General features: G+C 37.7%; 1 protein-coding gene across 1 annotated transcript in view; it reads right to left on the reverse strand.

Annotated features, from left to right (window-relative positions):
* Positions 1-13,062, reverse strand: part of LOC104873621 (lysine-specific demethylase 4C) — a 46,654-nt gene that overhangs the window by 19,750 nt on the left and 13,842 nt on the right. The window contains exons 3-4 of the mRNA XM_019210079.2: positions 12,662-12,695; positions 6,594-6,769 (exon numbers count right to left, since the gene is read on the reverse strand). Coding sequence (XP_019065624.1) covers positions 6,594-6,769; positions 12,662-12,695 — 210 coding nt within the window. The remainder of the gene's footprint in view (positions 1-6,593; positions 6,770-12,661; positions 12,696-13,062) is intronic.

Raw genomic sequence — 13,062 nt, forward strand, 5'->3', positions numbered from 1 at the left:
CACAGGTGGGGCAGGGAGGAGATGTGAAAAGAATTAATATGTGTTGTGTACAGTCCCCATGATGACCGTAATCATTATGTACTGCAAACCTTTACTAATAAAATGAAAATACATACAGGATATCTTTAGAAGTAGATCTTTCTTCTTTTAGTTTGAGAGACAGGCTCTCACTACAGAGACCAGGCTGCCCTTATACTTGAGATTCTCCTGCCTCGGCCTTCCATGTGCTGGGATTACTAGCATATACCACTATACTCAATTTAAGGTATGCCTTTCTATGTCCTGACATCAAAATGTTTCCAGAGTGACCAAAGCAGGGATATCTTTAGAAGTAGATCTTTCTTCTTTTAGTTTGAGAGACAGGCTCTCACTACAGAGACCAGGCTGCCCTTATACTTGAGATTCTCCTGCCTCGGCCTTCCATGTGCTGGGATTACTAGCATATAACACTATACTCAATTTAAGGTATGCCTTTCTATGTCCTGACATCAAAATGTTTCCAGAGTGACCAAAGCAGGTTATAGAGGCCAGGGATTTAGCTCAGTGTTTAGTTTGAGAGACAGGCTCTCACTACAGAGACCAGGCTGCCCTTATACTTGAGATTCTCCTGCCTCGGCCTTCCATGTGCTGGGATTACTAGCATATAACACTATACTCAATTTAAGGTATGCCTTTCTATGTCCTGACATCAAAATGTTTCCAGAGTGACCAAAGCAGGTTATAGAGGCCAGGGATTTAGCTCAGTGGTTCCAGCGCCTGCCTTGCAAGCACAAGGGCCCAAGTTCGATCTCCAGTACAAAAAAAAAAAAAGCAGGTTATAGATTAGTATATGCTATGATCCTGTAGATGCAAAAAAAAACCTCTAATTGTATGTTAAATGACTAGAAAAATGCACAACAAATTATTAATATTACAGTTATTTCTCACATACTAATTAAGCACTTACCTCTCTGCATTACAGATTTTTAATAACCTCACCACAAAAAAGGGTCTCTTCATAAATAAAGTAAGCGAAGAAAGAAACAAACTGATAATGAAACAAAGTAGGAAAGTTGTTCAGCAGGAGCAGCTCTCCCTATTCAGGATGTGGAACATCTAGTTCTAAGGTCTATACTCCCTGCACAGGGACCCCAGACTGGACACTTATGCAACAAGCAGGAGTACCAGAGGACTTCATTAGTAACTGTGCGTGTAATGCAGAACAATTTCCTGATTTACGCCAAACACTACAAATGAGAAGGATGGGCAGGAAAGGCCCCGTAACATGCATCATCCCGCCACGATGCTAGGGGGTCCCAGCAGCACAGATTCCCCACGAGACAGTGAAGCCAACATCAGCAACAACAAAAGTTCCCATCCCCATCCCCAGAGCTGACTGCAGGAGAGCACAAAGGAGGAGACGCAGCAGAGACACTTTTTTTGTTTTGTTATTGGGGCTGGGGGGTACTGGGGCTTGAACTCAGGACTTTGCGCTTGTCAGGCAAGTGAGCAGAGACACTTTATTAGGGCTTCTAGAGAAACGTCTTGGGTTTAGAACACTTGTAACACTAAAAGAGAAAGCTAAAGTTTGGTATTGCCCACTGAGGTTAAATTCTAAAATCCTTTAATATTTGCAATAACTGCTGGTGCTAAATTAAAAGATCACCGGTTCTCTTCACTGGTACCTGATTCTGATGGATCCTGGCTGCAGATTCCATCCCCAATGGACCTGTCAAACAGCTATCACTCTTACACACATCCTAGGTCAATTTGCTCAAAACTGGGCAGAGCACGCGTCCTTGGCCAGAACCCTCCCCTCCCTGCCGCAGAGCTCCCCACAGGTAGATCCAAGAAGCAGGCTGCTGGGGTCTGAATCCAGGCGCCACACTGTGAAGCTCTACAACCCTGGAGAGCTGCATCTCCCTGGAACTCAGTCATGCCACTATGAAATAGGGAGAAAAGCAGCTGAGCTGTTGGTGGGGATCCATCCAATAATTAGGTAAAGCACAGAGCTTCGTGCCTAGAAGGATCAGTAACAAAGGCGCCACAGAAAAGCACCCCACTCGCCTCTGCCAGTTTCTAGATTACAGCTATGTTGAAAGTCTCTCGTTTTCTTCGGACCAAGTTGTTTAATCACCACTGTGCACACTATCATTTCTACATTTATACCAGGCACACTGCATACTCTGTACCTACTCAAAGGCCTGCGCCAAGGAAAAAGTGACAAGCAAAGCCCCATGAAACCGGCCCCATCTCAGGACTGGTCCACAGCACTGTGGAGCCCAGGTGACCCTAGGGCAATGCTGAAGACAACCAAGGGCCTTGGCTTGAGCTTAGAGACCCACTTCACTCGGACTGAAATAAATTTCCAAATAAAAATGGCAGAGGAAATATAAAAATACAAGCAAGCTTCAGAGGTATTTTAACATATAATAAAATTAATTCAAAAAAAGATAAGTTGACTTGAAAAGAAATAAAATTTAATGCAGAAATAATCTTTTGGACAATTCATGCTAATAGCAAAGAACTACACTTAAAAGATATCAAGACACATGCCAGGCGTGGTGGCACAGGCCTGTATTCCCAGCACTCGGGAGGCTAAAGCAGGAGGATCACTGTGAGTTCCAGGCCAGCCTAAATTACATAGCAAGACTCTGTCTCAAAAGAAAAAGGAAAAGAAAAAAAAAGAAGTATCAAGAAACCAACATACAGGAATCTATGGGACACAAAGAAATGTACACTCTTTGAACCAGATGTGGTGACACATATCTGTAACCCAGCACTCTGGGAGACTGAAGCAGAAGGATGCCAAGTTCGAGCCCAGCCTGGGGCAACTTAGCAACTTAGTGAGATCTTGTCTCAAAATAAAAAATAATAATAAAAAAGGGCTGAGATGTAGCTCAGTGTGAAGGTCCTAGGTTCCACTCCTGTCCACCAAAAAAATAAAAAATAAGAAGAAGGTACATTCTGTCAATAAATGTCTTTCTAATCTACCAACAGTTCATGCCACTTGGGCTACATTTTAGCTTTCGTGACAGTTTATTTAATTGACATCTATCGTAAAAACACCTCCCATAACCCACATATTGTGGGCACTGCACCGTATGTATGAGGGAACAGACAATACCACCTGAATGGCTATCTTCAGGGAGAGTCAATCTACAATCAAGCCACCCACGTAAACACTAAACTGAATAAATAAAGTTAGTTCCTAGTGACATGAATTCTCTCAAAGTGGGAAAGAGATTCCACACTAGGATAATCCAATGGGCTAGCACCAATTTTCAAAGTTCCTCTATGACAAGACATACAGGACTTCAAGGCTCAATTCTTATCAGTATTTAAAATCATCATGTATCATTAACTATGTCCTCATGAATTAAAATTACAGATTTCTATAATTTTTGAATTTTAAATAAACATGTAATGATAAAAGTTAACCTGACCATACCTCAAAAATCTATTTCAATAACACCTACAAAATGAAATTTCTCCGTTCCTAACAACCACTGAAGTCTTATCTTCCTTCAAAACCACATTTTGTTACCTTTCCTATGGTACTTCTGAGAGTATTAATTAATGTTTTTAGTAAGTATAACCTGATTACTCAAGTATAAATATCCTAGAAATATCAAGGTAACCCAGCAGAAGTTCCACCCAGTGAAGGAATTAATGCTTCAGAAGCAACACTGGAAATGGGTACTATGAGACAGACAGCAGAGTACAGCCAAGCATTTACATGGCACAGCACAGGTAACATTTCCTCTACCTTCATCTCAATGGCATCGCACTTCTGAGGATTTGCATGTGCTAGGCAAGCTCTCTACCACTGAGCTATAGTCCCAGCCCAAAACTTTCATATTCTGATGAGATCTGAAATAAGAGGAATCTGCCAATGCCTTCCAAAAAAAACCCAAAGGGGTTTCAAACTAAATAGAAAATCTTTCATTCCACTGGAATAGCCAAAATGCTCCACAGTAGGAACTTAGCACAGAAAGGTCAGATTCTTCAAGTTCCATACCATTATGTGTTCATCATACTATGTCAAATATAACATTTTCTACAAGTTTAGTGGCTATACCACAAGTGGTGTAATCCCAACCCTTGGGAGCCTGAGGCACAAGAATCATGAGTTTGGCCTGCATGTGCTAGGCAAGCTCTCTACCACTGAGCTATAGTCCCAGCCCAAAACTTTCATATTCTGATGTGATCTGAAATAAGAGGAATCTGCCAATACTTTCCAAAAAAAAAACCCAAAGGGGTTTCAAACTAAATAGAAAATCTTTCATTCCACTGGAATAGCCAAAATGCTCCACAGTAGGAACTTAGCACAGAAAGGTCAGAGTCTTCAAGTTCCATACCATTATGTGTTCATCATACTATGTCAAATATAACATTTTCTACAAGTTTAGTGGTTATACTACAAGTGGTGTTATCCCAACCCTTGGGAGCCTGAGGCACAAGAATCATGAGTTTGAGGCCAGCCTGTGTTACTTAGCAAGTGCAAAGCCAGCCTATCCTACACAGTAAGACACTGTCTCAATACTCCCTCCCCACAGAAAAGAGAAGCTAAATCCGTCCAAAGACTTAATCTTATTCACAGCCATTGGGAGATTTTGGTCAATATTTTGTTTGATCATCTGGATTTGGTTTGGTTTGGTATATATCAGACTGTTTTCATCTGGGGCCTTAACTACCATATCAAAAGTAATGATTTTTTATTGTTTTATTTGTATTATGCATTTCTATTAGTACATGTTTCAGTATGCAATGTTACAATTATCATGGGGATTTGTACATAACACATTTTAATTCTTTTTTGTCTCCTTCCCCTACAATTCCTCCCTGTTCCCTCCAACTCTTGATCTCCTTCCTATTTTAAAAGTTCTGCTTCCCCTTTTGCTTCATTTGTTTTTTTAATCCTTTTTCCTTCCTTCTCTCCTCTCATTCCATCTCTTGCTTCCCTTCCCATTTGAAAAAGATCTCCCAACTTCCTATTATCTGTCCTTTGTTGTGTTTTTTTGGTTTTGGGTTTTTTTTTGCTCTATATTTATATTTTGGGTTTCCCATATAACAGAGACCACATGATATTTAAATTTGTATGTCTGATTTATCTCACTTAATATTATAGTCTCAAGGTGAATCCATTTACCTAGAAATGCCTTAAGTTTATCCTTCTTTGTGGCAGAGTAGTACTCCATTCTGTATAAATACCACATCTTTATCTATCCATCTGTTGATGGACAGAAGGGCTATTTCCAACATCTAGCTACTATAAATTATGCAGCTATTACTATGAGTCTGCATGTATCACTGAAACATGATGTTTAAAATCAAAATGACCAAAGACCTAATGTTAAAACAGAAATGCTTAACCTGCTGGAAGACAAAATATGTAAAACTTTTGAAGACATAGGCATAGACAAGGACTTTCTGAAGAGAATCCCAATGGCACAAGAAATAATACCAAGAATCAACAAATGGGATCCCACCAAATTAAAAAGCTCTGTACATCAAAGAAAACAACCAAAAGAGTAAAGAGACAACCTACAGAATGAAAAAAGATGTTTGCCTACTAACTCTTCCTCAGACAACTAACATCTAGAATACACTTGATGATTTTTAGATATATCCACAAATTCTTCAACAGTCCTCCCTTTCAGAAGCAGAACTTCATTCTCCTCCCCTCTGGTGTAGGCTGAACTTGGCAAGTGGCTTAGAACAAATGAGAAGTTACTGTGGTTTCCATCTTGAAAGTACTCGTCTTAGCTTAGCAGCTCCAGAAGAAACCAGCTGCCACAACATGAAGAGCAATCCAGTGACAAAGCCCCAAGGAGCCCAGCCAAGAGTGCCCCACAGGGAGAGCACTGCCGAGGAGGCTCTTCCAGACAGTCCAATGTGCAGATGACAGCAGTCCCGAGAGACTGAGCCAGAACCACCCGGCCAGGCGTCTTCCAGGGTCCTCACCTTCGTACCGCTGCTGCTGTTCAAGCTGCTAACATTTGTAATCATTTCTTACACAGCAATAAGTAACTAACAATGGTGGCCTTTTAATTCACCTATTTTATTTTAAAATTATTAATTTTCATGTATGTGTGTATGTGTGTGTGGCTTAAACACTGTCACATGAAGAAAAGTTTGCCTAACAAAGACAAACTGTGATTTAAAAACTCATAAGGGCTGGGGATGTAGCTCAGTGGTTCTGCTTCCTGCTTCGCAAACGCAAGGTCCCACGTTCAATCCCTAATAACCCCCCCAAAAAAAACAACAACAAAAAAACTCATACCAGGGCCGGGGATGTAGCTCAGTGGTGCCACTGCCTGCCACACAAGCGCAAGGTCCTGAGTTCAATTCCCAGTAGCAAAAAAACAGCTTATACCACCTACATTATAGAAATACCCATCTATAGCTATAATGAGATAACAAATGTAGAAGTTTCCTTAGCTTCAAACTAAATGTTAGTAGGCAACCACCTACTAATGAAGAACCAAGCACCAACAGTTAAATGAGAACTGAAAGAGCAATAAAGGAGATTCTTGCTCTTCACGGTCAGCTCCTCATCATGGTCACCTACAGACTTGAAAGAAATACAAATACAGACTGAATCTACTCACTTGCCGCTGTTGGCCAGCTGCCTGAACTCCTTCACGGTCATGGCTTTTTTCTGGATGTTGTATTGAGTGAACAGTCCTGACTGCCCTGTGACCATCTGCTGAATCGGTGCTGGAATAAGCAAATTATCAATGTCATCATAGCATTGCCTTGGCTTCCACTCCTTAGGAGGAATCACCTAAAAATGAAATAACAAAATTCATCTTGAAGATATTCTAAGTAGTTATTTAGCACTTATATTTCAATAGAATGCAACTAAAGAATTTCTCAGCATCTCTACGAAGAATGTGTAAAAAAAGCTGCAATAAGGAAATGATTTTTAAACAGCAAAATCTGAACACTCAACGACAGTCAATATTGTACTTATGTTAACTGATTTTTAGTGTTATTAACATTTTTTAATGATAAAATTTAAAGACAAGAAATAATATGCCAAAGTTTAAATAGCTAAAGACTAGTTGAGTGGAAATTCAAACTGAAACAATGTGACACCAGAATTCACATTCGAGCCACTGTTACTGACTTTCCTCTAAGAAGTTCATGTAGTGAATTTTATCTAAAATAACTCTTGACATTTACATTAAAGCAAATATCTATTCAGTGAATATTATTTTTCTTTATACACTTCCTACACAACAGGGCAAACAGCATACTGGAGTGCTGATAAATGTTTGAAAGCCGGTTTCTGAGAAGATGGGTGAAACCCTGCAGCTTTGGCCCATTTCCATGGTGCACCTACTCCCACGCTGGCCGATGTGAACCTGCCAACCACTCACCATGAAGCTGGGAAGAGATGTGTATTGTGGGCTCTCCATGCCAATATGAGGGACTTACCATGCCACTGTTTCCACAGTATTTAAACACTCAATTGCTAACAGTGAAAAGATGCCAAGATAGTAGTCAAAAATACTCACCTGATTTAAAATAAAAAGGATAAAGGCTGGAAGTAAGTCACGATTTATGGCTCAAATGTTTCCAACCTAGAAGCTGCTTGGCTTTTGCTAAGACAAATTTTTAGAAAATAATTTTTGAAAAATATAAAATTCACACAGAAAATATAAGTGACAAATATATACTATGTGAATTATTAGAAAGAAAATACAAGAGTATCTACTGCCCAGGTATAAAAGGCTTTCCAAAAGCCTTCCAAGTACCATTTTCCAAACACATCCCTCTTGTCCAGAGACAACCACTATCACTGTGTTTAAGGCCATCAATTTCTTACTGGGTTTTGGTTTTGTGTGTGGGTATGCACCTCTATTTAAAAAAATTGTTAAATGTGTAAACATGTAATCATATATTCTTTAAAGTTTGTGTTTCCTTCAGTATCTTGTGAGACTTAAATGTGATGAACCACATATAGCTGAAGTTCATGGATTTGCATTCCTATTCAGTATTCCCTCACATAAATATAAATATTAATCTTCCCATAAATTGATGACCTTTGGTTTATTCTAATTTATTGTTGCAAATAATGCTACTGATATTCCTGTACACATATGGTTAGCATGTACATAGGGTTCTCAAAAATAAACACAAACACACAGACACGACTAAAAATGAAATTACGGGGGCAAAAGATACATGTAATTCAAATGTAATAGGTAATACAAACTTTTGCCAAAGTGGCTATACCAATTCACAACTCCACCAGCAACATATCAGAGCACCAATTCCTCCACATCTTCAGCATCACTTTGTTCTTTCCATCATTTTAATTTTAGCCTTTCTGCTAAATGTATAATTGTACCCAAGTAGAGATTTTATTTTTGTGTACCTAAAGATATCTGTTCACATAGGGAGGGGTGGAGGGGTTGAAGGGAGGGAAGGAGAAAGGGGGAAAAATAAGAACCAAGACATATTATGTAAAGGTATAAATTTCCAATGATGAATGTCATTATATTGTATACTTAAAGTGTACCAATAAAATTTTTTAAAAAAGAAACCTGTTCACATGTCACTGACTCTATTGACATCCTCTTTGTGAAGTAATTACACAAATGTCTTGACTGTTTTACTACTGCATTCTTGTTGTTTTTTTCTTGTGAATGAGAGGGGTCTTTTACATAATCTGAATATTCCTCAACTTGTGTATATATAAATATACAGAAAGAGAGAACACATGGGAGTGCAAAATTAATTGGTCCTATCCTGTCATCTACCCTATAGCCTTCCGTTTTGTTTAAAAGAGAAAAAGATCTATGTTGCGATATAACATGCACTTATAAAATGTTCACAGAAGGTATGTAATCCTTCACCACTGTATAAATTTATTGGGAATAAAGTCACTCATCGCCTAGTTGTGATTATGCCTCCTAAAATGAACTGTGAACAGTTATGCTCTATAACAAATGTGTCACAGACTTTCAAAAATCATTGCTATGATGACCTAAAACACATATAAGCACAAATATAAGCACATTTATATTCTGAAATGTCCCTTTACATTATATGTAGAATACAACTGTACATGGAGAAAAACATTCACTAAGCTATTTTGTATATTCCTGTCAGGTAGCATTCTTCCTGACTGAAAGTAACAGCTTTGGTGGTGGTCTGCAACACAGATCTGGGATCCTGAACACAATAATCTGTGTATATGTGTTGAAAATCATGAAATAACTTATAAAGGCAAGCTATCAGAATAACAGCAGATTTCTCCACACAACCCTAAAAGATACAAGAGCTTGGAGTGAAATTTTTCATTCCATAAAAGAAAATAATTGCCAGCCCAGATTACTATATCTTACAGAATTATTCTTCAAAATTGATGAGAGAAATAAAGACCTCCCACATCAAAATAGAAACTAAAGAAATTCATGACAACCAAGTCATCACTGCAGAAAATACTCAGAGAAATCCTAAACAAAAACAACAAGGTCAGCACCATCAGGGAGACCAAAGGAAAAATAACATGTAATGCAAGAGTAGTTAAACAAAAGGAGTCAAGCACTGAAAAAAAAATGTACAACAACAGAACTCAGTAATTTCCTTTCAATAATAACAATCAATGTAATGAAATTAGCTCTCTAATCAAAAGACACAGACTGCCAGACTGCATCAAAGCACATAACATGTGCTCGCTTCAGCAGCACATATACTAAAAAACTATAACACAACTATATGTTGCCTACAAGAGACTAAATTCATCCACAAAGAAACTCAAGGAGTGAAAATAAAATGATAAAAAAATAAAAAAATAGTGCATGCGGCTGGATGCTATAAAAGCAAGTAGAAGTAGCTATTCTAATTTCTGACCAAGTTGACCAAACTAAAACTGGTCAGAAGAGACAAAAAAGGTCACTTCATATTGGTTAAAAAAAAATAATTCACTAAAAGACAACAATTTTAAATATACATTCACCAAATGTTGGTGCACACAATTTCATAAAACAAAAATTACCTGACGTGATAGAAACTGACACAACAGTGGGGAGTTTTAGTAACCTTTTCTAACAATTGTCAATCAGGCCTCCCAAAAAATTAAAAATAAAAGAAGCACCAGAGTTAAGATCCTATAAAAGAACAAATGGATTTAACTAGTATCTATAGAATATTCCATCTAACAACACCAGTATCTTCTCAGCAGCCCCACTGAACTTTCTCCACAACATACCATATTTTAGGCTATAAAATATCTTTAAATACAAAACAACTGAAATAATGTCTTGTATCCTCTCAGATCATAATGGAATAAAACTATAAATTAACAACAAAAGAAGTCACAGAAACCACACAAACAAAGGGAGATTAAATATGTAATACATTCTTAAACAATGAATGGGTTACAAAAAGTAGAGGAAAGAAATTTTTAAATCCCTGTAATTAAGTAACAGTGTCAGGGCCACATACCGGATCCTGAGGGACACAATAAAAGCAGTTCTAAGAGGGAGGTTTACAGCAATGAGTGCCCACATTAGAAAACAGAAAAATCCCAAGTAAATAATGTAATGATACGTCTCAAGGCACAAGAAAAATAAGACCAATGCAAATCTAAAATTTGTAGAAGGAATGAAATTATGAAGATCAGAGATGAAATTAAGGCAAAAAAAACTACAAACAATTAATGAACCCATCAAAGAACAGGTTCTTTAGGAGCACGTGCTGCCACATGAACACACCTCAGGAGGTTCCCCAGAAGTGATGACGAGCCTTTTAGAAAACGAGGGCCAAACTGCAACCTCAAACCTCAAACTTATTTATTGCTAAGTGTCAACACTGTGATTAAACCTGACTACTGAGGTTTTAGTTTAGAAAAAACAACCCTACATTAACATCTTTTGTCTTAAAAGAAAAACACAGTGACATGTGTGCCACAGGTTCACCACCACTGGTCCCCACCACAGAACCACTGGCAAAGCAGATCTCAAAAAAACCGTTACTGGCTAATTGTGGGCATTTCTGAAGTGTATTTTTTTGTTTAATAAGATGAACACAAGCCAAGGTTTCAGACAAATAATAAGCAAGCAATCTCCCTTCATCTTGAAATCTTACTGTAATCCACGAACAGTCTGGTATTTATGGATTCTGAGAGCAAGATCAACAAAAACAGATGAATAGCCAAAACTAGGAATCTGGCCAATGATCAGAGCCCAGACTGAAGAGATCACAGTATCATGTAAGAATGAAATTTCAACAACAGTGTGAATGGATTTTGGAATATTTAAGACAAAATGTAAATTTAATTCGGAGGTCATATTCGTTGAGCTACGAAAAAGTTGACTCAATGTATGTTTATTGTATTACAGAAGAAATTTTGTTTATACTGTAGAATATACTAAACTGATACTCCTTAAAAACTCAAAAAAGTTGGTTCTTTGAAAAGATAAACAAGTACAATAAACCTCTAGTTAAACTTACCAAAAGAAGAAAAGACTCACATCAGTGCAATTAGAAATGAAAAAGGTGGAATTATAGGATGCTGAAAGAGAAAGGACTATAAAAAATTTTTTTAACTTCTATTTCAATAAATTGGAGAATCTGAAAGAAATGGGTAAATTCCTAGACACATATGACTTGCCAAATTTGAACCAAGAATATATAAACACTTTGACTAGAGCAATAACTGAGGCAATAAAACTACCATAGCCCTTTACATAGAAGACCCAAACAACTTCACCACAAGTTTCTTAAAGCTGATACATTCAGAAAAATGGCAAGATACAAAATCAATACACAAACATCAATAGCAGCCAGGCATGGTGGCACACACCTATAATCAATCCCAGCACTCAGGAGGCTGAGGCAGGAGTATCGCCATGAGTTCAAGGCAGCCCAGGTTATATTGTGAGCTCAGGGCCAGTTATGAGCTACATAGTGAGGTGCTATAAGAAAAAGAAAAGAAAAGAACAAAAAATAGCATTCCTATACCAATAATGAACTCACTAAGAAAGAGATCAGAAAAACAACCACATTTACAGAATATTCCAAAAAATTAACCAAGGAGGTAAAAGACTTCTATAATGAGCCAGGGATTTATCTCAGTGACACTGACCCTGCTTCACAAGTGCAAGGTCCCGAGTTCGATCCCCAGTACCAAAAAAAAAAAAAAAAAAAACTTCTATAATGAAGACTACAGAACTCTGAAGAAAGAGATCAAAGAGGACATTCACTAATGTAAACGTACCCTTTGTCTCTGGATAGGTAGAACTAATATCATCAAAATGGTCATACTGCCAAAAGTGATACATACACTTAATGCCAAGTCCAATCAAAATAGCAACATTCTTCTCAGAACTAAAATTTCTGAGAAATTCTAAAATTTATGAAAAACAAGAGACCCAGAGCTAGCCCAAGCAATCCTTATCAAAAAGAGCAAAGTGGGAGGTATTACCATCCTAGATTTCAAGGCATGCTATGATACTACAGTAATAAAAATAGCATGGTACTAGCACAAAAATATGTAGATCAATGGAATACAAGACACAGCAACTACCACATGTACCTCTAGTCATCTGATCTTTGCCAAATGGCCTAAATGCATACACTGGAGAAGATAGCCTACTTAACAAATAGCCCTGTGAAGACTGGTTATCCATATGCAGAATGAAATTAGACCCATATTTCTCACCTGTACTAGAATCACATTAAAATGGATCAAAGACCTAGACACAGAAACACTGAAACTGCGGGAAGAAAAATAGGAAGACACAGTCATAAGCAAAGAATTTCTGGACAGAATTCCAATAGCACAAGAAATAATACCAAGAATCAACAAATGGGATTGAATTAAATTGAAAATCTTCTGCACAACAAAGGAAATAATCGACAGACTAAAAAGACAATCTACAGAAAGGGGAAGTATTTTTGCTGACCACCACTCTGATAGAGGACTAACAGCTATAATAAAGAAATAAAAATAAGGGCCAGGGATTTGGCCTGCCTCATAAGCACAAGGTCCCAAGTTCAATCCCCTGTACCAAAAAAAAAAAAAAAAAAAAAAAAAAAAAAAAAAAAACTAAAAAAAATGGG

The sequence above is a fragment of the Fukomys damarensis genome, unplaced genomic scaffold, assembly GCF_012274545.1.
Source record: "Fukomys damarensis isolate Sample0158 unplaced genomic scaffold, DMR_v1.0_HiC HiC_scaffold_73888, whole genome shotgun sequence".
NCBI lineage: Eukaryota > Metazoa > Chordata > Mammalia > Rodentia > Bathyergidae > Fukomys > Fukomys damarensis.